The sequence below is a fragment of the Molothrus aeneus genome, chromosome 20 (assembly GCF_037042795.1).
Source record: "Molothrus aeneus isolate 106 chromosome 20, BPBGC_Maene_1.0, whole genome shotgun sequence".
Lineage (NCBI taxonomy): Eukaryota > Metazoa > Chordata > Aves > Passeriformes > Icteridae > Molothrus > Molothrus aeneus.
Genome location: NC_089665.1, coordinates 9928866 through 9953790, shown reverse-complemented (window position 1 = coordinate 9953790; position 24925 = coordinate 9928866). Strand labels below are relative to the sequence as shown.

At 53.2% G+C, this 24925-nt stretch overlaps 2 protein-coding genes and 1 long non-coding RNA gene across 3 annotated transcripts in view; 1 reads left to right on the top strand and 2 right to left on the bottom strand.

The window, feature by feature from the left end:
• Positions 1-7548, bottom strand: part of AATF (apoptosis antagonizing transcription factor) — a 40841-nt gene extending 33293 nt beyond the window's left edge. The window contains exons 1-4 of the mRNA XM_066563407.1: positions 7455-7548; positions 5891-6079; positions 5261-5692; positions 4581-4718 (exon numbers count right to left, since the gene is read on the bottom strand). Of these exons, the coding sequence (XP_066419504.1) occupies positions 4581-4718; positions 5261-5692; positions 5891-6079; positions 7455-7539 (844 nt within the window). The 5' untranslated portion in view covers positions 7540-7548. The remainder of the gene's footprint in view (positions 1-4580; positions 4719-5260; positions 5693-5890; positions 6080-7454) is intronic.
• A 7378-nt stretch (positions 7549-14926) lies between these two features.
• Positions 14927-21094, bottom strand: LHX1 (LIM homeobox 1). The gene is made up of 5 exons (XM_066563692.1): positions 20069-21094; positions 18507-18733; positions 17898-18175; positions 17078-17243; positions 14927-16801 (listed from the first exon to the last, which is right to left on the bottom strand). Exons 1-5 carry the CDS (start codon positions 20236-20238, stop codon positions 16422-16424), a joined length of 1221 nt encoding a protein of 406 aa, XP_066419789.1. The 5' UTR covers positions 20239-21094; the 3' UTR covers positions 14927-16421.
• A 310-nt stretch (positions 21095-21404) lies between these two features.
• Positions 21405-24543, top strand: LOC136565022 (uncharacterized). Its single transcript, XR_010784790.1, has 2 exons — positions 21405-21516; positions 22791-24543. It is a non-coding gene; the product is annotated as an uncharacterized lncRNA (long non-coding RNA).
• Positions 24544-24925: the final 382 nt, after the last annotated feature.

The window sequence follows — 24925 nt, the reverse complement described above, 5'->3', positions numbered from 1 at the left end:
GCTGGAACTTGGGGACACCTGCACCCACATCCATTTCAATCCCATCCACTCCTGCAGGGACTGACAGGGCTGATGCTTTTTGTATTCATAAAGTGTCCAGACTAACACAATTCAATTAAAATGAACTACCAGTTTTAAGTGGGCTAGATCTGATCACAATAATTTACACTCAGGCTTGAAACCCAGTTCTGCTGTCACACATTTGTGAGGGCTCCCAGTAAAATCTTCAAAGCAAGAATATATTTAAGTCCATGATCTTGCCTAGCACCAATTAATCCTGTAAGTGCTCTATGCCTCTGGAAACTGTGTAATCTGCCTGTGCCTCAGTTCCTCCCCCTCCCTGTGACACTCACCCTGCTCTGCATTAATGCATTAACATCTCCAGATGGAGGTGTGGATACACTGGAGCTCTAAAAGCCACCCAGGAATGGAGGTGAGAGCAGAATTACCAGGGAGCTCTGGGCTGCTGAGTCCTGCCAGGCTTCCCTTAAAAATTCCAAGGCTGTGTCAGTAAATCCCATTTCATCCCAGAGCTGTTCCCACCCAGGTGTGCCCAGGTGAGGGGAGAGGGGAGGCCTTGCCAGCACATCCTCCCTCCCAGGACGTGGAACAGCTTCTCTGGCACCTACAGCAGACTGGATTTGATCCAAAATTAGTCCCTGCTTAATCAGTGGCTTCAACACGGCTTACCTGGATGCTGTGGAGGATGTAAAGATATTATTTTAAAGACTGGGATTAAGAGAGCCCAACAAAAATCCTCATTAAAAAGACACTGAGAACATACTCATACACTAATTGAGACTAAACAGAATCCTTCCCTCTCTCTTAAATGTCAAAATATTGCAGAATCAACCCAGAAGAAAATGAAGATACCCAGGGTGAAGCACTCAGAGAGGTCTAAATGTGCTGTTTGTTCCCAGGCCACAGAATCTGTCATGGGACAGGAACCCAACCTGCTGTGCCAGGGCCCAGCTCAGGAATTATTCCAGATGGGAGCACAGCTCTTTCCCACTCATCACAGATTTCCACCCCAGAAACAGCCATTTCTGAGGGGAAACAGCCATTTCTGGGTGGGTCCCTCAAAGTTTTAGGAATAAAAATCCAACAACTTCATTTCCCAGAAGGCAACAAAGCACTGTGGGTTGGTTTTTTTTTTGTTTTTTTTTGTTTGTTGTTTTTTGTTTTGGTTTTTTTGTTTGTTTTGGTTTGGTTTTTTGTTTGTTTGTTTGGGTTTTTTGTGGTTTGTGTTTTTTGTTTGTTTTGTTGTTTTTTTTTTTAATCTGATTAACTTTATTCAGGTTTATTTTATTACTGATCACAAATTTTGGTGAAACTTCACCACAGCTCTCCAAAGTGTAAATGAGTTATTATTTGCTGTTGGTACCTGCACTGAGCAAATCCATCCACACACACCCTCTGCATATCTGCTTTTACCAAACCCACTATTTCCTCCCTTTCTTGAAATTATCTGCAGCTTCTGCTGAGGAATAGAAATGTGGGATTCTGGTATTTTCTCTCAATCCACAGATGGAGACAAAGCCAAAAAAACCCCCAAACCCCACAAAAATGCAGTGAGCAGTTTGCATTGCAGGGACCTCCTGAACTCTTGCACAAAAGGAAAGCACAGCCACTTGTCCCTTTAAAATCCTGCAACTTCCATCAGTTTCTGGCTAAGAACTTCCTCACCTTGGCTTCTGAACACTCTTAACTCACCTCACCAACTATAAAGTGAAAATAACACAATCTGCTATCTAAAAGCTGCAATTCCCAGCTCTTTTTGAAAAGCATGAAGCATTAGTCACTGAAGTACTCCCAGTTTAGTATTTTTAACCAGAATTACAAAGGAAAAGCTCCAGGCCTGTACTGAGAAGCTCAGGGCCTTTGAGGATGGAGAGATTTAATTCCTCAAAGCCCTTGTTACCTCCTTGTCCCTCAATTATTTGTGGGTTTTTCTGTCACCCTATCAAGATTTAACACAACAAGCCCCAAACACTGGAACTGTTGAATTCCTGACACTGGATGTGACTCCACCAATGTTTATTCCACCTCTGCTTTGGCTCTCCCTTGCCCTTGAGGGGATTTTTGTGGACAATTTGAGGAGCTCCCCTCCCAAGCTGGCAGCACAGTGAAATATGAGTGGCAGGCCTGCAATCTGTGCACAGCCCCAGCACAGAAACTTGCACCTTGCACTCCTTTTCTATGTAAATAATGCAGGGATCCTGCGGGAACATGCCAGGGATTGGAATTTTTAATTAATGGGTCTCTTTAATGTGCAAATCAGGAGCAGATTGCAAATTCTGACTCGCATTGATTATGAAAAACATTAATTGAACGTGCAAGACCCCAAACAGAGGCAACATCTCAAGGCCTGGACCAGACTGGAAGATGCAGAGCAGGGGAATACAAATCTGTCCTGGAGGAACAGCCCAGCACCTTGGAATTGTGAGCTGGGAGGGTTTCTGTGGGCAGGACATTAAATACTGGACATTTGTGCTGCTTTCAGAGCTCAGCCACTCTGATCTCAGCACTAAAAACCACCCAGACCTGGGTGCAAAACAGGAATAAACATGAGCTCCATGCCCACACTTTGGTCTCCCATTTGTATGTAAAAAGGGTGACAGAAAAAGAAACCCTGGAATATAATTAAAGATTTTAAAAAAAGGAAATAAAAAGTAAGACAGCACAAACAAAGCAATGCTGTCTCTTTAAACAGAAATTCATCCTATATAAATTATGGCCATAAACTTTTCCTGCAGTGCAGCCTAATTAATTCTTGTTCTATACACAAAGGGAAATGCTGGGTGACAAATGGGTGTGAAGCCTGAAAGCTGCCAGGTCTGCAAAACATTTTCTACTTCAATTTATAAGCAATTTTGCAGTAAATCATCTACCAGAACCTGAGATCTCAGGAATCTAAGGTTGTCCAAAGCATGTTGTAACATTCAAAGGAAAAAAAAATCATAAAAGATTACAAAAATAATAAATTAAACATTTTAGGTATTGTAACCTCCGGTCTCAAAATCTGGAAAATGAGCATGACCTTGCCATTTTCACCCAGGTTTGGCTTTAAAACTGCAAATGGATGGAGAATTGCTGTCTACTCTTTAACACAATTACACTCCAGCCCTTAGGGAATTCCAGCACCACAACAGGGCTGTCCTGAGTAGGAGATACCCAAGAGGCAAACACACAAAGGACCATTTTCCAATTCGAAAGATTCAATCTTCCTCTGAGCACAGCACAGAAATTTCATGAGAAATGGAAAGATTTGGGGAAAATTACTGGAAACACTCTTGTGCAGGAGCACTGAGAGCACTGGGAGCCTCCTGACTTCAGCATCCTGCAGGCTCACCCAGAGTCTGGGATTTTGGCACCCAGTCTTTGGTGCACCTGGAGCACCCAATCATTCCCTCCTGCTCAGTGAAGATGATGAAAACATGCCAGATTTATTCTGTGGATTGGGACAGAAGTGCTGAGGCTGCCCTGAAAGGACAGCATCATCCAGGCTGTGATGATGCCCAATCCTGCCCAAGGCTGAAGGGCAGCAGCAGTGCTGGAATGTTCCCAAATCCAGCATGTCCCATCTGTCAGCCCAAGGTTTCCCCTGCTAACACTGCCCCTGTCACTCCAGCTCTGTGTTCTGTCCTCACAGATGAGCCACAGAGCACAAACCCAGGCTAGGAGGAGCATCAGAGGAACAACATCCCTGCCCAGGTGATGGGGAGAAGGCCAGGAGGCACCATCCAGCACCTCTTGGCAGTGCAGGCTCCCTCAGAGCTCTGCACAACTGAGGGCTCAGCCTCTGCAGCACTGGGGACATTACACTCCATGCTCCTGGCTGTATTTTGCTTATGGGAAATACCAAAATGTCAACCATTGTTTCTGTTAAAGGTCTTTAATGATATTGCATCTTAGACCTGTAATGAAACATGGAGCTGGGGCAGCTTGTAATGCATCTCATTAAGGACATTAATAACGTGTGTTCCACTGAAAGGTCAGCACAGCCTTGCTGGGAGTTTGCCTTTTTGTCCTTAATCACTTCATTTCAAGCAGCAGAGCCAACTTTGAAGCAGAAAGCAGCTCACCTGTAACTGCAGGTAAGCTGACTGCCCTGCCCTGCCCTGCAGCAGAGGAGCTCAGCCAAAACTTGCTGCAGGACCAAGGTTCCATGTCTGATCACCCAGACATCTCCCTCCCCAGGCATTCAACTCAAAGCCAGGAAAAAGGGGGCCAAATATAGAAATGGAACAGACCCACACCACACTGAAGCCCAGTACTCTGCACTCAGCCACTGCAGCCTGCATGTTATGATTTCATAGTGGAGGATCCAGCACAGATCTCATCAGTGCCATTAGCAGTGACTCAGGAATGAACAGCTGAAGCAGCTCCATGCTGGAATTCATCTGCAGTCCCTCCTTTGGGCTGCACTGCTCCTGCTTTGGGCAAACCTCTGCATCCACTGGCCCAGCACAAAACTGGCACAAGGTGTCCCTGGACAAGGCACCCAGCCCTGCACTGAACAGCAATGAGCAATTGTTTGTAAGGGTCTGAGCAAAGGAGAAAGATTAAAAGGCTCTTACAGTTCTCCACAGCGTGGTCAAAGTCCTGTCCCCCCTCCTTCCTGAACCTGGGGTAGGTGTCTGGCTGGGGCAGCCTGTTGGCTGTCAGGAGCACCTTCTGCATCTTGATCCTCCCTTCCATCAGCTGATCCCACAGGGCTTCAAACAGAAAGGAAATAAAAGAATCAGTTAGCAAGACAAAGCACTTGTTCCTGTGAAGGACCTGGCAGCTCAGGCCCTCTCCTCTGGCTGCATTCCTCCTGCTCAGGGCAGCCCTGGCAGGCACTGGAGCACAAAATGGGTGCCACAAGCCTCTGGCCAAAGCAAATCCCAACTGCAACTCTGTGAGCCACAGACCAAACCACCCCTTTGCTTTACTGCTTCAAAGGTTTGACAGTTCAGCAGCTCAGACAGGAAGAAATGGCATTTTGGGAGTTACACTTTGGAAAGAAACAAAGTGATCACAGCAGGAGCAGTGCAGGGAGCTCCCAAACCCAAACCCAATGGTCCCATGAGGACATTCAGCACTGGTTCAGTTAAGCTAATGGATAAATACACTTCCCATCAGGAGCTGCTCCAGTAGCAGTGGCACCAGAACATCTGGCAGAACATCTGCACACACAGGGGGCTGCTGCAGCAGGCACCATGCTGAGGGGCTGAGGCTGCTTTCACACTGCCAGCACACACAAACATGCACAAACCTAGCTGGTTCCTCACAGCTTTGCCCTTCTCCACTTCTTCAGACTCCTGTCCTCTGGAGAAGGTCAGCACTCCCCCATCATCTTCACTGTCTTTGGTTTCTTTCTCATCATCGTGGTTCTCACTCCCAAATTCCTCCTCCTCCTCCTCCTCCTCCTCGTTTTCTTCTTCCATGTCAGCATCATCTTCATCCTCATCCTCATCTTCATCCTCCCCTCCGCTGCTCCCTGCATCATCCATGCCCTCCGTAAACTTCTCAAAGTCTGTGATATTCTGGGAGCTGAACTTGGGTGCCTTGGCCTCCTCATCATCCTCCAGGTCCTCCTCCTGCTCACTGCCAGCACTGCTGGGCCTCTCCCTGCCCTTAGTGCCAGCACTGTCCTCCTCTTCTGAGCCTTCACTGCCACTGTACCAGTCATCCAGTGCTTCTCCAGCTGATAAGTGAGAGAAAAAAGTTATTTACTTGGCAGAAAAGTTCACCAGCATCAGCTCAGGTCTGGCTATTTGATATCCAGCTTAACTGGGGCTGTTCCTTGCCTTGTGACGGGGCCCTGAGCTTTGCCATGCTCAGTCACGAGCTGACATCATGCTCTGCCAGCAAAAAGGGGGGAAAAAAAAATGAGATTTCTTACCAGATCCTTCTTCAGACAGAGCATCTCCCCAGAGCTCCTCCTGCAGAGCTTTCCGAGACGTGGCTTTCCCACTGTACCTCTTATCAGCTTCCAGGAGAGAGGCTGAAGCTCTTTTCCTGATATTGCCAACTGGCAAAACGTCATCCGTGCCCTCATCCTCAAATCTGTCAATCACTTTAGCAACTGTAGCTGTAAGGGGGAGAAAAGGGAAGGGGTGTCTGAAACTGAGCTGAATTCCAGCCTGGAAGGAGCCCTGGCAAGCTCCTCATGCTCTGAAACAACCAAGGAGCTTCCCCCCTGCACTGCACAGGGGAGCAGCAACTGGGAAAAGTGCAGGAAAGGCACACAAATAATTTCCTGCAAGGGGGAAAGGCTCCTGCATGAAGCAGAACAGGAACTGAGCCCATCCAAGCCCTCCCAAGGATGCAGGAGGGTCTCTGAGCCCTTCATGACTCTGCAATGCCTTCACTCACTTCATGCTTGCAGGTTAAAAGAGGAAGACTCCAATTCAGATGCACTCTGGCCTCTTGCTATACATGCAAACCACATAAACACATAAACATTTCAGAAAAGCTCAACAGAGGAAATCATTTCACTGTGGTTGTTGCCCTCCTTCACCCCCATCTCCTGCAGGACACAGAGCAGAGCAGCTCAGCCCAGAGAACACATCCCACCCTCCTCTCTCCCTGCTTCCACTCATGGGCAAGGCACCCTGTGCCAAATTACAGGGTCAGCTCTGTGGGCAGGGAGAGACTCAAACCCCTGAGCGCTCCTAATGTGTGTTTGGAAATGTGAATGCTTGGCTTGGAGTGTTTGTGAGAGGCAGAGGGGGCAAAAAAATCTGCTCATAACCAAAGCAACAAAGTACAGCCACTCCAGGCAGCAGAGGATGGCAAAATGTTGGGCAACAAGGAGGGCAGGAGGGACAGATCCTTCCAGCCACCTCCTGGAATCCTCAGTCTTGGCACCAGCACGGGATGCAGCTGTCCCCAGAGCAGCTGTGGCTGCCCCTGGCAGTGTCCCAGGCCAGGCTGGACGGGTTTGGAGCAGCCTGGGACAGGGGGAGGTGTCCCTGCCATGGCAGGGGTGGCACTGGGTGGGCTCTGAGGCCCCAAACCCAAACCAGCCTGGAATTCTGCGAAGTCTGGAACAAAATTATGGTTACTAAAATGGGAAAACGCCTCTTCTGACCACGGTAACTTCCTCAGTTATGAAAACGTTTCTTACAAGACGCTGCTGCTCTCACACAGACTGCAGCAAAGAACCAGGCCGGGCCTAACACAGCCCCGACCCGGGGGCGGCCCCAGCCCCCGAGAGAACCCCGATCCCGGACACATCCCCGACCCCACAGGCGGCTCGATGAACCCCATGGCGGAGGGAACCCCAGACCCGGACAGCCCCGACCCCCGAGACCAGCCCGGGCCGGGGGCACGGCGGGAGCCCGACCCCCCCACGCCGCCCCGCGCCACGTGCGGCCGCTCCGGCAGCGCCCGGGCCGCTCCCGCCGGCCCCTCCCGCCCCCGCCGGCCGCGGTACCAACCCCCCTGCCCCGGTACTCCCGCACCTTCCTCCGCATCATCCTCGGGGTCCCGCGGGGCGGGCCGGGGGTCCAGCAGCTCCTGCAGCTGCAGCGCCAAGGGCGCCGCCATCTTGGGGGAGAGCGGGGCGGGGCTGGGGGCGGGGCCTTCGTGAGGGGACGGGGCGGGGCCGGGGCGGCGCGCGGGGCCTGGGGGGCGCCCGGGCTCGCCAGGATCCAACCGGGAATAAACGGGAGATCCAAACGGGAATAAACCCGAGATCCAGCAGGGAATGAGCCCGGGATCCAACCGGGAACGATCCTAGGGTCACACCGGGATCCAGCCGGAGCCCCCCGAGCCCCCCCACCATTACCGGGGGATTCGCAGCCCTTGTGGGCAGCAGGGCTGTGGGAACTGGGGCTCACGGTACCGGATCCCAAGCCGGCAGCAAAGTGCCATTAATAATACACAATATGACAACTATTGCTTTAAATCAACGTCAAAGTTTCTCTGCCTCTCCAGCTGTGCAGAACTGAATTAATTCTCCTCCTGTCCTGTGTTAGCTATTCTGTGGCCTCTGCTGGAGTCCCTCTCACAGCAGCGAGGTCCCGGAGCTGCGTTCTCAGGCCAGGCCTTGCTCACAGATAGATCCTTACACCCGAGTTACACCCGAGTTACACCCGAGTTACACCTGAGTGACACCAGCCACGGGGAATTCGGGAATTTTGGCTCCTGGGGTCACACTGTGGCCGAGGAGCAGCAGCCAGGCGATGCAGACATCACTGCAGAGGGCATTAGCAGGGACAGGTTCTCTGGGCTTGCCCTCTGCCAGCCTCTCCCGGCCCCTCTCTGTGCTCCTGAGGTGGCCCCAAAACGCCAGGAATTGCCTGGAACCGGGGAGGCTGTCATGGATTTTGTTCCAGGGAGCAGGGCCCCCACTCAGCCTCTGCAATTCGAGCTGCTGGTGAAGCTCTGAGCTTCAGACCCTACAATGATGAGCTCCAGATTTGGGCTTTCCACATCCAGCGCTGGGGTTTCACCCGCGAGGGCTCCAGCAGCCCCCTGCGAACCCGAGCGAGCTGATGCTCATCCCCTTCTTGTCCTCCCTGCCCCCGAGGTGCCTTTAAATGCCATGGAAAGGAGCAGGAGGTGGCGGTGCTGGGAGGACGGGGCCGGCGTGCAGCCGCATCCATCCCGCCGCACGGCTCATGCGGGCGCTTCTCCTACAGAGGGCAGAGGAATATCAGGAATTCCCATCGCCTCCGCCGGGCTCCCACGGCCGGGAGAAACCTGGCAGGCACCGCGAGGGAGCGGCTGGAAAAGCCCAAACATCGCCCTCCCCTTCCCGGCCCCGCTGGGACCCTCCCTGACGCTGCGTACCCGGAGGACAAAATAAAGCTGGATTTATAGAAAACCAAGTGTTTACTGAAAACGCACATTTTCACAGCCAACCGCCCTCCCCAAGCTTTAAAATACTCAACAGCACAAAATCCAGCTCAGTTTTGTAGTTTGTATTTATTTTATCACGGCAGGATGGATGGTTCTAATGCTCTGCATAATCGATGGTGGGGGTTACCCCTTCTCCAGCAATGAGAAATTAAACACTGATTTTTATTTGTTTGTTTGTTTATTTATTTATTTATTTACAAAGAAAAATTCTTTATTTATTTGAAAAACCAGAAAACTTATAAACCAGGAGGCATGCACAGCGTATCTTCCCTGGCTTTGCTTCAAGGTTTTCCTTTTTTTGTACCTTTTGAGTTTGTTGGTATTTTGTTCCCAGATGCCACCATAAACAAAGGGAGGAGCCTGGAGAAATAAATCCATGGAAAATTAAGTAGCAGGAACAAGTGCTTACCTGTGCAGTTACTTCTGAGTAACTAACCACTCACACAACCACGGAACTAGTGCCAAGACTCCCCTGCATAATTGCATTTTCAAACCTCTGCACTCTTAGGGTGAAAAAGGGATGTTCTCTACCCTCACAAATAATGAATTGCCCTGTTAATGAAGGGAGAGAGGCTTTTAGTGATGGTTAAATAAAACAGACCCAGCAGAATTAATAAAAAATACAAGTGAGTTGCATTAGTCCTTTGGAGTAAAAAATGAGCTTCTTGAAGTCCCAACGTTTTTGATACTCAGGCCACTGAGATCAGGATTTCACCCACTGAGACTAATGGGACAATTGCTCCATATAAATCCCAAAGGCAGCAATGCATTCAAATCCACGTCCCCACAGCTGTAAACCCAGGGGGCCTGGCAGAGCTCGCCTGTTCCTCTTCTGTGCCACATCCATCACTCACACCCGTGCAGAACAAAACGCGTGCTCAGGTGTGGGGGACCCCTCACCACTGGGTCACCCCCGGCTCGCTCCCGCAGCCACAGGACCTGTTAATTCACAATTTTTCAGGAGGAGATGCAGTCAATACAAAGCCACATCAAACAGCGGCTGCAGCCCGTGAAAGTCGGGGATTGTTAAAATATTTCACCCACAGAGTCGCCTTTGCCGCTGTTTATTCTCTCTCCTCTGCCTTTCACTTAGCAGGGTAATTAAATCAGACTCCAGGGCTGGGTTTTAATTTCTGGTTCACATGCCCTCCAACCATGCTGCCGTGCCTGGGACTCAGAATAGAGCAGGGGAATATTTGTACAAAAACTGTATCGATACATTTTCATTGAAGGTGCTCGTGAAAGGCTTTTTATGCCTCACGGTCGGTTCAGAGGAACCCTTGGCCTGTTTAGAAACTCCATCAACCTCACTGACATCATCTCCTTGGCATTTTCCCTCTTAATTTTACTTTTTTATTCACATGCCTGTTTGCTAGGATGGGAATAACCTGAACACAGAGCAGATAAACAAGGGAAGGTGGAAGAGGCTGGGCTGTATAAACAGCTTCCAATTTCTCCCACTCAGCGTCTCTCGCTGCCGCGCCCGTGGAGCTTTTGGGAAATTGTCAGATGAGATGGAAGCGCTGGCAGGGAAGGGCTGCACATCCTCCTGCATGGCTGTACAGTTACAGGTTGTTAATATGAGTCCACCTTTCAGAGCCATTCCTTGACCAGAGCACAGGAATGGGCCGGGGTGGAGGCGCGGAGCCCCTCGGGCACTGCCAGGAGGGACCACAGGGGCTGAGGAGCCCATTCCAACGGCATTCCCACAGATCCACGGGAATTACCCACCCTGGAGTCGCTGAATTTCATTGACTGACTTCATCAACAGCGAAATTTGACCCATATACAGAGGGCCTTGTGCTGGCCAAAAATAGCCACGAGCTGGGGCTGATCTTGCCAACGCTTGGGCGAGCAAATGTCCTTCTCCAAACTGACCTTTATCGTTTCAGTCATGCTAGTTCAGTTAAAATTTTCTTTTTAAACCAGCAACACAATTTATCCGTGAAAAGGAGAGAAAAAAGAAGTGAAAAGAACTGGGGAGAAACAGAAAAGAACACAAGCAAACCCCATCCGCTAAAACAAATTACATAAAATTTAGATTATGTACATAAAAAAACCTCTCCTTATAAATATTTATTAGTATTTTTCTTCTGTGCTTTTATTTACTTGAGTACTTCTGCTATTCCTAACCCATCCCTCATTCAAAAAACACAATTGCTTTAAAGATTTTATCAACCCTTAATGGTTCCTACATTGAAAAATAGAAGGAACAGAGTGTGTCTGAAGAGATGCACAGCCCAAAGATCCTTACAGCAGATAAGAATTTTAAAGGCCACCCAAAGGCAATTTAAAAACTAGACAAAAACTGGTTTTAGAAGGAGCAAAATGTCTGATTTTCAAGCAAGCCACCCGTGTGCTCTCCTGTGCACAGACAGGCACCAGGGCAGTGTGTGAGGCAGCCTCTCCCACGGGCTTCACTCCCAGAAATCCCCCACAGCCCCTGGGAGTTCCTCTCACTCGGCTCTGAGCTTTTCCAGCCCTGGTTCTGTGCTGTGCCACAATTGTCAGCCTGCCCAGGCACCCTGGACAGCCCAGCCCTGCCCTGCAGACCTGGCCCAAGGATTTCCTCCCAGCCACGAGGGATCCCAGCAGCCCGAGCAGGGTCAGATTCCTCGGGAGGGAGCTTGGAGTAAAACCCAGCAGCAAAAATGCCCCTAATTCTTAGATTTCCCAAGCTGTGAGCAGTGCAGGGCTGTCCCTGGGTTTGGTGCCACCCTGGAGCAGGAGCTGTAAGAGAGCCCAGTCACAGCCGTGTCCCAGCAGGGTCACCAAGGGATGTTCCCACAACAAAACCACGAGATGCCAACAAAAACAGCAACTGTGATCCCGTGTGCCAACGGGAACAGCCCTGCAGGGACACCCTGAGAACACCCCAAGAACACCCCAAGAATATCCCACAGCCACGGTTCCAGCAACCCCAGGGACGTGGAGCGGGGAATTTGGAGGCCACCTCACCACAAGGCCACGTTTCCTCTCCAATTCCTGCGTTACAATTCTGCATTTAATGAGTGAACAACTCTCACATCAAACTCTGCTTTCCAAGCACGAGCCCACCACAAGTACTATAAACAAATAAACAAATCCCAGATTTGTAATCAAAATATATTTAAATGGACACACTAATTTCATTGATAACTTCATGGGTGTTTTGTTGGCATGAGGAATGCTGAGCACCCCAGTGCCATGGCAGAGACAAAGAAAGGATCTCCCAAAACCTGCTCCAGCATCACAATTCCTTGTTCCCAGCTCACCAGCATAGGAGGATTTGAATCAATTGTTTAAACTTAGTAGATGTGAATTTATCTATTAGGGGTAGGAACAGAAAGGGGGATTGCAAATGCTTCAGTTTCATATTGTAAAAACATGCAAAACTTAAAGACAACACAGATATTCAAGATACAAATCCAGACTACAGCAAAAGGAACCACTCCTGAAAGGACACTGCAATATCTGCCACTTCTCAGGATGGCAAAAGTATGTCAATCACCACTGATAGTTTAAAATGATATTTATTTATCAATTTGTATCCTGTGCCCAACGCTCAGCACCTGGGTACAGACATCAAAATATTACAAATAATTTATCTACAAATCATCATTTAAGTATGTCCTTACTCCTGGGATACAGATCTTCCCAAATCTCTTTCCATGCCCAAGCAAACAGATCCCAGCAGCGCCCGGGGAGGGAGGGAGTGGGCAGAGAGGAGCCTCGGTGGGGACACTGTGGGACATCTGGGCCAAAAGCAGAGCTTTGGCTGCTGGAAACTCGCAGCATTTGACAGACTTTGGTCACCCTGCAAGGTCCCCTCGCAGAGAGCAGCCCCACGTGGACAGTACTCACAGCAGGTGCCGGGGCCCTTCTCCCGGGGCTGGAGCAGCTCTCACAGGGGCTGTGCACGGATCTTCAGCTCAGGCAGGGCAGGGGCAGTGCCAGCTCTGCCCTCGGCTGGGACACAGCCCCGAGGGCACCTCAGGCAGCAGGAGAGACCAAAAGAGAGCAGTTACTGCCCAAAGGGCTCCTGGGGAGGCCTTGCACGGACACAGAGCCGGGCTCTGCACGGCAGAGACAGTGCAGGACCCTGGGATGGCCCCAGGCCCTTCTCCCATCCATCCATCCATCCATCCATCCATCCATCCATCCATCCATCCATCCATCCATCCATCCATCCATCCATCCATCCATCCCTCCACCCACCCACCCAGGGAACGCCGCTGGAGTCAATGGAAATGCTCTTGTAAACAAGGACTTACAAGAGCCCAACGCGACAATGCCTTCAAAAGGAGTTTGACTGTGCAATTGTTGCTGGATTAGGGGCTTCAGACGCACCGAGCTCGCTCTGAGGAGAGCAGAATTCCAATCTCCACGGGCTGGGGCTCGGCCTCGGCCATGGGAACGGCTCCTGGGCTCCCCCAAACCCAGCACAGCCCCGAGGAAGCGATGGGAGCATCACAAAACGACAAACCCTCCTTTTTACAGCCTAAACTGACCTAAACCGAGCCTAACACTGGCCCTAAACCGAGCCTTGTCACTGCCCGAATGAACACAGAATAAACTGTACAAGGACCGAGGGAGAGAGAAAGAAAGAAAGAAAGAAAGGGAAGAACCCCTCAGAATTTCCTGCAGCACAAACCTATTTGGTGAAGTCCTCATTTAAAATCATTGATTCAACAGTAAAGCAGCAGCCCAGCCCAGCAGCACAAACAGCAATATTTATCTTTCCCAGATAAGTAGAAGTTTGGAATAAATAAATCACCCATTCCTCTGCTTATATAAATGCAAACCAGAGCAACAAAACATGGCAATAGCACAAAAGACAAACAAATGAGTTAGACACGGAGTCCAGGAGTTTAAGAAGTCTCCCCTGTATTTAATAAAGCATGAATTATTTTTTTAGAAACACTAACAGATCCCTTGCAGATAGTTTTTTATCTTTATATTGTTATTATATAAGACATTTTGTGTTTAAAGTGAACTATTGCTTCATCTAGGTGGCCCCTCTGCTGGGCATAGAAATTAGGTATTGAACAAAATCAAAAATCACCATTGAAAATTACAAACTATACAACTCAAAAGCATTTGGAGTTGGTTCTTTTCCCACCCCCAGTCCGAAGAGAGAAATGATGGGAATGGGGAAGTCTGGGGTTTACCATAAAATTCTGTGTCTGCATCAAAGGAAGCGAAGGCAGCCCAAGCCCCGGCGCGTGGAGAGGAAGGAGGAGATGCAATCCCAGCTCGTCCCTTTCCTTTAACCCAGCAGGTGGAACATTCAAACCAGAGGCTCTGCAGAACCCAACCTGACTCTTTGTCCCCAGCACAGCTCCAGCTCCTCTCGGAATCAGCGGGAATTTTGCTTTTGAAGAACTGAATATTCACGGTCCTGCCACGCTTGATAATTAAAACGTGAAATTTGGCATTTTGCAAGGCTCCAGGATTTTTTTGTTTCATTTTTTATCCAAGAGAATGAGGCTGCATCGAGGGCAAAGCAAAATATTCTCCCCCAGTGCCCTTCAGAGAACTTCAGAACGAGCAAACGCCGCCAAAGCATTGACTCTGCCTCAGCTCTAAGAAAAAAGGATTCAAATTACTGTCAGGACATGGAGGCTATGCTGTGTCCAAACTGCCCAATTAGGAGAAAAAAACCCCAAAATTACCTTCAGAGAATTAACTAAAAGTGGATCAATTGCAAACCGTATCTTTGCAAGCGTTTTACATTTTCAACACATTTTTGTTTATGCATAAAATCAGCATTTCGAACGTTCTCTCTTAGCAAAGAGCACGAATAACTGAAGATATTGAATAATTGGATTCTTTCTGAATTTTAAAATTTAAAATGCCGTGGAACAGGGTATTTGGACTTCAACAACTGAGGCTGGAGATGGAAAGAAAGGCTGGAGCTGCCTCTGGCCGCTGTCTGCATCGACACCAGGGCTTAGAGTTCCACCAGAGCCAAAGAGCTGCCCAGGATTAGCAGCAGAGTGGAGCATTCCTTCTCAGGGCTATTTTACTCAGGAGAATCAATTTCCAAAAATTGCTTAAAACATCAAATGAAACACAAGTTATCTAAACATCAGATTTTCTAATTTTATTAAAAACGCACAAATTTTATCCAACATGTTTTCTTTCATACAGTGAATGGTCTAATATGCACTGGAGGTCACACAAGCTTAGGTTCATTAGAACAATAAAAGACATATGAGAAATTTAATATATAAAGAAAAAAGTAGCAGCTGTTGACTGCATATTTGACCATAAAATTTAAATATTTTGGACTTTTATTTTAAAGACACAAAAATAAAACCTGTGTGGGTCTATATAAGTCATATTAACAATTCCATGAATGTTCAACAGGACTAAAAATTAGCAAAGATGTTTGTTTGTCTTTTTTTTTTTTCTTTTTAACCTTGTAACACTTTTTAAACACCTTCTCGGGTTGCTGGTGCAAAGCACCTTACAGTATTTGTGCTATATATTTACTTTATTTGGCAACTGTCTGGGTTTTGTGGGTTTCTTTTTTCTTTGCCTTCTGTAAACAACACCTTTTACAAACTAGCACAGTGAACCACAAGCCCTGCAATCTGTTAGAACATCTACAGAAAAGAAAATGAACTATTTTGGTTGGCTGCTCAAAATCTTTTGCTTTTGAACAAGAGGTTTTTCTAAAACAGGATTTATTAGTAAAACATTGAGCTCCTGAATTTAACATTAGACGTAAACAGTTGACTGTTTTTAGTTCAATAGAGTCTTTTTGTTTAGCTTTTCTCTCTCTGTGAAGGTAGAATACTTTTTGTTTGTTTGTTTGTTTTTTCAAGTCATTTTCGTTAGAGGTCTGGGTGGTGACCTTTGCTATGATGAGGAGGTTTTGTACGTGTAGCTTTGTGAAGGTAGAAGAGTTGGTGCTGAGGGCTTAACATTTAGTATTTGCTATTTTTGAAAAAAAAAACAAACAAAAACCAAACAAAAAACAAACCAAAACAACCGAAACAAAACAGAAAAGAAAACAAGAAAGGAAAAAGGAAAAGTTGTCCCACCTGATCGTCAGCAGGCTGAAATGGCTGAAGCTAAAAAGAGTTTCTTGTTGTCGAACTTTCTGAGAGACAAAAATGAACAAACAGATTCATAATGCCAGAACCATCCTTAACCAGGAACGCTATAGAGAGTTCTTGAAGCTTTTTTTTCCCCTTTTCTTTGACCTCTCCTTCATTCAATTATTTTTTAATTTTTTTTTTTTTAACGAGAAGTTTCTAAGGATTGTGGCTCTTAGGATGACATCCAACAGGGTAATCAAACTTAGCCATCCTACGGAATGGCAGCACTTTTACTGTACAGCTTCCCCAGTTTCTTTGTCAATGGTACAAAAAAGTCCCCTTGCTTGTTTGATACAACCATAACATGGAGATTGTCCTGGTCTAGAGCAAAGCTTGCCTTGGAGCGATGGGATTCAGTTCGTTCCCAAGGTAAAATTGTCTTAGGGCGGGAGAGATGTTATATGAATTCATTTCTGTACACCATAACAATAAGCAGACTAGATGATCATCACTTACTTAGACCCAGTTTGTTTAAAGCTACCACACAGCCGCTTCGTTCATCTCTGGAGGGTGGGACAAGTGATTGCCGTAGTTAGCACCACCGTTGACGGATATCGACGAAAATGGGGGGCTGGGGCCAAAAACTTCTGCGGACATGGAGTGCAAGGACCCGGGCAGGTTGGGTTCGGGGCTGGGCGAGTCTCCCGGGGGGTGCGACATGATGTCAGTGAAGCGCTGAGCCTCACTCGAGGGGTGATGTCCGGGCAGGGGGTGGTCCATGGCCCCAAGCGGGGTCCCTGACGGCCCCGAGGAGGGCACGAACGGGAGATCCACGGGGGTCTGCGCTTGAGACGAAGGCGGTCCTTGCGGGAAGAAATCGTAATTGCTTCCAGGGCCGTAATACTCGCTCTGGTAATCTGGCGGACAAAGAGAGAGAGAGGGACGGTAACAGGCGGGCAGGTACCCGAGCGGGGACGGCGCGGCCGGGGGGGCTCGGGGTGTCACCCACGAACCCGAGGGGAAACGAGTGACCGGGCTGGCCGGGCTCCCCCTTCCCGCCGAGCAGCGGGGCCACCGACACAAAGCGGCGCTCCCGAAAGCACCGGGGGAACAGCGGGAGAGCGCCGGGATCGCGCCGGCAGCGCGGCCAGAGGCCGGCACGGAGAGAGGCAGCGCGGGGCAGCGGTACCCACCTCCGTAGAAGGAGAAGGGCCCGTTGGGGATGAGCTCGCCGGGCTCCAGCCGGTCCACGAGCGGCCGCATCCTGCGCGGGCTGCGGAAGAACGCGTGTCGCCGGGCGCCCAGCGCGCTCAGCTGCTTCATCCGCCGCTCCTTGGAGCGCCGGTTCTGGAACCACACCTGGCAGGGCGGCGGGAGAGACGCCGGTCACGGGAGCCGCGGGTCCCGCTCCCGGGAGCCCGAGAGGGATCGCGCTCTCCCTTCCCCTCCATCCCCATCTCCATCCCCATCCCGGGGCTGCGCTTTTCCCTTTCCCGGTCTGTGCCCGGTGCGCACCGAGCCGCGCTCCAAGCGCGGCCGAACCCACGCGTGACGGCGGCCCCGCTCCCCACCGACTGCAGGTCAAGAATGATTGAGTTAATTCTTATTACCCTGACAAGATTACTGCTAATTACCCTCACACTGAGCCTCTCCAACCTAACCTCGTCTTTAATGGTCCTTTAACCCCCCATTACCCCAGCGCTGCGGGTTTATAAACCTTTTAATAATTCCAGCGCGTTGTCATTCTTATTTACCCATTAACCCCTCACATTTCTGGTTATTAATTTCGATACTGTTTGCAGCTTCTTTAGGATTTCTGCGGGTAAAGCCGCGGCTCCGTCCCTGCCGACCGGGACCGGGAAGCCCCGGGAAGCACCGGGACGCCTCGGTAATAACGATTTCAAAGGCCGGCGGGGCTTCCCCGGGCCCCGCAGTGCGGAGGGTGCCGGGCACCGGCCCCTGCTCGCCCCCGCATCCCTCGGAGCCGTGCCCGGTGCCCGGAGGCGGCGGTACCTGGATGACCCGCATGTTGAGGCCGGTCTCCTGTGCCAGCTGCTCCCTGATGTGCCGGGTGGGTTTTGGGGTGGCCGCGAAGGCGGCTTTCAGAGTCTCTAGCTGTTTGGCTTTGATGGTGGTGCGGGGTCCCCGCCGCTTGGCCCCCAGGTTCTGGTCGTCGTTTTCGTTGCTCCCCGTCTCCTTGTCGGACACGTTGGCGCTTTCCGAGTCCTTGGCGTCGTCCTGGGAGGGGTCTTGAGAGTCGGGGGACAGGCTGGGGTCACTGCCGGTGGTGGCTGGGGAGAACAAACCCGGGTCACGCTCAGCCGGGGGGAAACACCGACCGCGAGGGACGGGCCGCGGTAGGACCGGGGGAGAGGGAAAAGGAGGGAAACGAAAAAGGGGAGAAGAAGAAAAATAAAAGGGAGACAAGAAGGAGACGAAAAGAAAGGGAGAGTGAAGGGAGAAGAGAGAGGAGGAAGACAAGGGATAAGAGAGAAAGGAGGAAGAGCAGAAAGGAGAAGACAGAAGAAAGAAGAGAAGGAAGAAGGAGAGGAGCGTCTCATCCCAAGGAGCAGCCGGTGCTGAGCGCATCCCCGCCTTCATCGCCCCCGCCGCGCTCCTCACCTGAATGCAGGCTGTTTTCTTTGGCAGTATTGCTGTTATTTAGGTAATCTTCTTTGCAGACAAACTTGTTCTCGTCTATGATGTAGAGCTCCTCGCCGGTGGAGAGTTGCTTGTTACACATCATACACGTAAAACAGTTCAAGTGGAACACTTTGCTCCGCGCCCTGCGGACCAGGTCGCTGGGGGAGATGCCCTGGGCACAGCCCGCGCACTTGGTCCCGAAACACCTGCGGGGAGAGGCCGGGCCGCGGTCAGCAGCGCCCGGCAACGGGGCCCCGACCGCGGCCTCCACACACCCTGCTCGGCCACGGAAAACGGCATTGAACCAAATACGGCATCCCCGCAAAGCGCTCTCTCTCCCCGATATCGCCGCTTTTCAAAATAAAAATCAAACCCGGCCTGGGCAGCGCTCGGCATCGCCGAACGCCGAGGCTGCGCTGCCCGGGTGTCCCCGCGCCCCCACACCCGCACGAAGGGCGCTCTGACAATCAGCCCGCAGGAATCCCCCTCGTTCTGTCCGTCCGTACCGGCCTCGGTGGCGCTGCGGCCGGAGCGGAGAGCCGGGGGACGGCGGGGCCGGACCCGCACCGCGGCCGGAGGCCTCCCGTGCCCCGCGGGGCTCTGGGAAGCGGGACCGGAGCAGTGCCGGGCCCGTGCCCGGGGAGAAGCGATGGAGCTCGGAGCAGTGCCCGTCCCCGTGCCCAGGGAGAAGCGATGGAGCTCGGAGCAGTGCCCGTCCCCGTGCCCAGGGAGAAGCGATGGAGCTCGGAGCAGTGCCCGTCCCCGTGCCCAGGGAGAAGCGGCGGCGGCGCTCGGGGCCGCGTTCCGCCGGGCCGGGCCGGGCGTTGTGCCGCTGTACGGCCTCCCCGGCCCTTGCCCTTATCGCCGGTGTGCGGCGGTGGGGCCCGGCGGGCAGCGGTACCGGCGGCCGCTCCGAGCCGGGATTGATGCCGGCGCCGCAGCGGGCCGGGACGCGCGGGGAGAGCGGCGGCGAGCGAGCGTCGGTCACCGCTTCCCTCTCCATCCATCCATCCATCCATCCATCCATCCATCCATCCATCCATCCATCCATCCATCCATCCATCCATCCATCCATCCATCCAGCCAGCGGCGGAGGCTCGCTGCCCTCGGGCCGGCCTGGCTCCGGTGCACGGGATGCTCCCGCACCGCGCCTTCCCCGCCGGGCGGCACCGGGAACAACGCCGGGCTCACGGCCCGGTCACCCCCGCTCCGCCGCACCGGGCCCGGGACGGTGCCCGCGCTCCCCCGGCCCGGGCCCGGCCCGCAGCTCCGGTCGATAGTTGGGAGGGAACTTTGGGCAACTCGAGCTCGGCCGGGGGACGCGGAGAGCGGCGGCATCAACGGGCCCGACCCCCGCCCGTCCCCTGCCCGAGATCACCGGGAGAAGCAGCCGCGGTTTGAGATGCTCGCGTGTCACGGGGAGGGAAGAGGCGCTTGTGGGTCCCGCTGACAACGGGGGAAACAACAAAAATAAAGGGAAAAAATGGAGGCGAAAAACGAACGGAGAGGAGCGGCGGGGGCAGGCGGAGGCCGGTACTCACCGAAAGAAGTCGTTTTTGCAGTAAAGCTTGCCTTCTCGCGAAAAGCATTTCTCTGTCAAATTGCATTTACATTCACAGCACTGAACACACTTCACATGCCAAGCCCTGTCCAGTACATTCAACAAAAACCGGTCCAAGATCGGCCTTTTGCAGCCTGCACAGTGAACCATTGTCTTTGGTTAGTTCTGAGGGGGGCAGCGGTTTCCCAGGTATCAAGGAAAAAAAAAAAATAAAAACAATTTTTTTTTTTTAGAAAGACGACAACACCGGCGAAGGTTTGGTTTTGTTTTGTTTTCTTTCTTTCTTTTTCTTGTTTTTGTGTACGTATCTTTTAAAAGCCTTGGAGAAGTGAAGAAGGATAAAAAGAAAGGGAGGAAGAAGAAAAATCTTCGTTCGAGTGTCCTAGAAGGGGTACACAGGAGAACCCCCCACTGCCCAGCGCTTCGACACAGCCGCAGGATCCCGGCCGCTACCAACCACACGGATAATAATAATAATAATAATAATAGTAATAATAATAGTAACAATAAAACAATTACGGCTATAAAATCGGCGCTCAGAAAAATAAAAATTAAAAAAATTAAAAATAAAACCGCCAAAAAGCGAGCGTGATGAGTTTTTCTAAGGTCTGAGGTAGAGCAGTCAGGAGTCAAAGTGCTTTTCCCAATGAGAAATCAAAGGAGGAAAAATATAATAACAACAACAACAACAACAACAATAATAATAAATAACGAGCCGGGACATGGAGAGGCGGTGGCGGTCACACGGGCTGTGGCTGCTGCCGCGGCGACATCGCCCTGCGCGTCCTGACGCGGGGATGGGGACACGCGGGGACGGGGACACGCTCCGCCGCTCCTCGCTCCGCCGCTCGCTCTCCTTCTCTCTCTCTCTCTCTCTCTCTCTCTCTCTTTTCTCGTTCTCTCTCCCTCGACGTCTCGGCGGCACCGTCGCGCCCGGGTCTGTCCGTCCGTCCGTCAGTCCGTCCGTCCGTCCTACCTACCCGCGCGCATCGCTACCCGCGGCGGCCGCCCGTGTCCCCGGCGTGGCATGGCCCGGCGGTGGCGGAGCGCAGGGCCCGGGGCGGGCGGGCCGGGCCGGGCGGAGGGCGCGGGGCAGAGGGGCGGCCCCGCCGTCCGGCCGCGCAGGGGCTCTGCATGGTCCCGGCGCCGCCGCCGCCGCAGCCTTATGGACCGCGCGCCCACGTCACCGCCCGCCGCGGCCAATCCGCGCCGCCAACGCCGCCCCCCCGCGCCCGCCGCGCCGCCGCCGGACGGGGCGTCCGCGCCCCTTTATAGAGCCGCCGGGGCGCCACCGCCGCCTCCGCCCGCCGGCCCGCCGAGCGACCGACGCACCGACCGACACACCGACCGACCGACAGACACACCGACAGACGCACCGACCGACCGCCCCGCCGACGGCCGGCCCGGCCCGCCGAGCGCGATGCTGCGGTAGGTGTGAGGGGGCACGGACGCGGGCACGGTGCGCACGAGGAGCCGCGGCCGCTCGGTGGGGTCTGGCACCCCCGCGGGGTCACGGAGCCGTTAGAGAGACCCGGTGCCGCCGCCGGCCGGCGGAGCGCCTCGCTGGCACCGGCGACAAACGAGATCCCGCTTGGCCGTGGGTTCCCCGAGGGCGCGAGGTGTCCGCGGGGCGCGGAGTCCAGCAGGAGCCCGGGGCGGGCCGCTTTTCCCGGGCGGAGCGGTGCGGCGGGGCCGGGAGCGCGGCCCGGGACGCTCCGGCGGGGCAGCCCCGGTGGGGAGGGGGCGGCGGGCCCGGGGCCACCCGACCGCCGAGGGCACAGCGGAGGCGCCGCTAACTTCGCCGTAGTTCCGTTACCGGCGCTCGTCCGGGGCCGAGCAGCACCGGCCATCGCCGTGTACCTTTATTTTTTCTCTTTTTTTTTGGTAAATAAACATTAATTCGCTTTTACCTTCCAGGGGCCGGTCGGTACCGGGGCGGTGCGGACGAGGTTTCTCTTCCCTTCGCGCTTTGCTGCCCGTCGGGAGCCGCCGCTCCGGGGAGGCGTCACCGCCTGGCCCCGGCCCCTCCCGGCCCCGGAGCCCGCCCCTCTCCCCGTCCCAGCGGGCTGAGCCCGGGCATGGAAGGGACCGAGCGCGCCCGGGGGTGCTCGCACCACCGAGAGCCGCGGCCGGGCGCGGGCATGGCGGAGGCTCGCCCCGGAGCCCGCAGCATCCCCCGCCTGGACCTACCGCCCTCGCTCTCTTTCACGTCCGTTTTCCTCGTCCTTGAGAGGGGGAAAAAATTAAAAAAAAAAAAAAAAAGCGGGAAGGCATAAATTGGAAGACAGAAAGAAAAAGGAAGGCAGCAAACGCGCTCCACGCGGGGCGCAGGATGCAGAGCGTGCCCGGGCCGGGAGAGGCGGTGCCGGGGCTGTCCTGGGCCGAGCCATGGCCTCGGAGCTCCCGCGGGTGTTGAAAAGCCCCGGGCCGGGTCCCGCTGTCACCCTCGGCCCCGTCGGGGCGCGCACTGGGGCTCCCCGCGCAGCTGCCGGGGGTCAACGGAGCCGGGCCCGCCCCGCCCGGTGCCCGCACATGGGCGCTTCTCATGCCCGGGAAGCGACAGCTGCGGGTGCCGTCAGGGGAGCGCTGCCGCGGCCCCGGTGCCATGTGTCGCTGGGGATGAATGAGGGGAAGGCGGTGAGCATCTCGCGTCCATCAAGCACCAGTTTTTCACAGCGATTTTTTTTTTTCTCCTTTCCCAGGCGTTAGCGAAAGCATCTGGTTCTCCCCCCGCTGCCGGGGGGCTCAGGCCGTGCCCAGCCCCTCCCCGCGGGCTCCGGGGTCCCCTCGCTCCGCTGCGCTTCCCGGGGGGGGGGGGAGGCTCTGTCCGCCCGAACCCCCCGAGCCCCGCTCGGGACCGGAGGGGACCGCGGGGTGTCCCCTCCGCCTCACCCCCGGCGGGGATCCCGACCCCGAGCAGGCGTTTGAGAGGCCGAACCGCCCGCGCTTGTCTCCAGCAGATCCGAAAATCAACCCCGGCATCCGCGGGCTGCCCCGGCTCCTGCAACCCCGGCACGCCCGGAGCCCGAGGGGGGAACCCCCGTGTGCCGCCCCCTCGCAGGGCCGGCTGCAGGGCACGGGGCAGTTTTTGGTTTTCACTCCGTTTTGCAATTCGCCCAGGCCCCTTCCCGGGTCGGTGCCCCAGCCCGAGCCCCGCGGGGAGCGGCCGGGATGCTCCAGAGCAACCCCGGCCGGCTCCGGTGCTGGAAAGGAGGGACATTAAGAGAGTAAAAAAGAAAAGAAAGAAAGGAAAGGGAGAAATCGGCAGATGTTTTAAAAAGGGATTTTTTTTTTCTTTTGAGGATGGAAATTACAAGAGGAAAAAAAAAATTAAAAAAAATAGAGAGTGTAAGTAAAATAGTGACTGGTGAAAGAGACCCAAATAAAGAGAGAGGTAAAAAAAAAAGAGTAAAAAAAAACCCAAACAAAACCGCCAAACAAACCCAAACTCAAATTCATTTTAAATCTAATACCGAAGAAAAAAAACAAGTCCCTTTCAGGCGAGTTTAAATTTGCATTTTATGGGTGTCGTTCCCATCTTTTTAGTTAACCATCACCCTGTTTACCACCCCCTTTCGCCACCGCTGCGCTCAGTAATGGGATTTCTCTCTCCTTTACGGGTGCCGGTGCTGCACAAGCCCCGAGCCCCCACCGCGGTTCCTTGTGGAGCATCCCCGCATTCCCAGCCGGGCAAAAACTTCCCTCCCACGCACCGGCAGACGCTTTCACCGACATCCATCCCCGACAGCGCTGAGTTTCCCCTCTTTTCCCATTCATTTTAAATTTGATTTTCTTTTTTCCCTCCTTTTGAACCTTTCTCCCGCACCGTGCGCGGGCTCGGGGCCGGGGCCCGGCGGGGTCCCCGACGGGGCGGGGGCGGCCCCGAGCTCCCGTTCCGACCCCTCCGCGCCCGGGGCAGCTCGGGACGGGGCGGGGGCCTCTCCCGGTGTGGGGGTCCCACCTCCCCCCCGTCCCCAGCACCTTCCCCCGCAGAAAGAGCGCCTCCGCCTGATTAAATATATATGCGGTTAATGCTCTGGCCAAATATTGAAGTTAAGATGTAATTAAGCCTTCAGAACATCCCCGCACCATAAACCCCGCGGCTGGACGGGATCCATCCCCAGGTTTGTTTTAAAAGAGCTTGGAAAAAAAAAAAAAAGAAGAGGAAAAAGATCTTTAAATTATGTATTAGAAGGTCCCAGTTTATCCTGCCACACTCGGGTCGATGCTGAGGGTAAACACCACCACACTGTCACCACCCGGCTCCGCTCGCCTTTCCCTTTCCTTTAATTTTTTTTTTCTATTTATTTTCCTTTTCCTTATTTATTTTCCTGCCCCCCAGCCCCCTGATTAGCCCTCCCGGGTTTCTGCCCACGTCGCTAAATGTTGTCGCTTACACTCCGAGCTCATGCATTGTTTATGGGAAATACGGTTAATAAATAATTACAAACCCGAGGAGCGCGGCTCTGCCTCTGACTGACGGGAAAGTGGCCGGGAAGGGCCCGGGGTGGCCGGGACGGGCCCGGGGCTGTCCCCGAGCCCGGCTGGGAGCGGGGCCGGGGCCGAGCCCGGCTGCGGGACAGCCGAGCGGGATCCTCCACTCGGTGAAGGGCGGATAAAAGGCGAATAAAAGAGAAAAGAAAGAAAAGTGGAGAGGTAGAGGGGGCGAGGGGGGGGCTATAAAAAAAGAGGGTGAAGCGAACCCCCGGAGGATGCACCGCTCCCGGCTCATCCATCTTCATTGTCTCCGTGTGTGCAAAAGCAACTCCGGTCTAAGGAAAAGCCACTATCAAAGCCATGGCTTTATTTTATATCCTATAGATCAGGAGGGAGGCAA

Excerpts from the sequence above, each read along its gene's own strand:
- LHX1 (XM_066563692.1), bottom strand. The coding sequence starts at position 20,238 with ATGGTTCACTGTGCAGGCTGCAAAAGGCCGATCTTGGACCGGTTTTTG. Across the intron at positions 18,176-18,506 it reads AGAAAACAGCCTGCATTCAG|CCACCACCGGCAGTGACCCC; the intron begins GTGAGGAGCGCG and ends TGTTCTCCCCAG. Across the intron at positions 17,244-17,897 it reads TCAACATGCGGGTCATCCAG|GTGTGGTTCCAGAACCGGCG; the intron begins GTACCGCCGCCT and ends CCGCCCTGCCAG.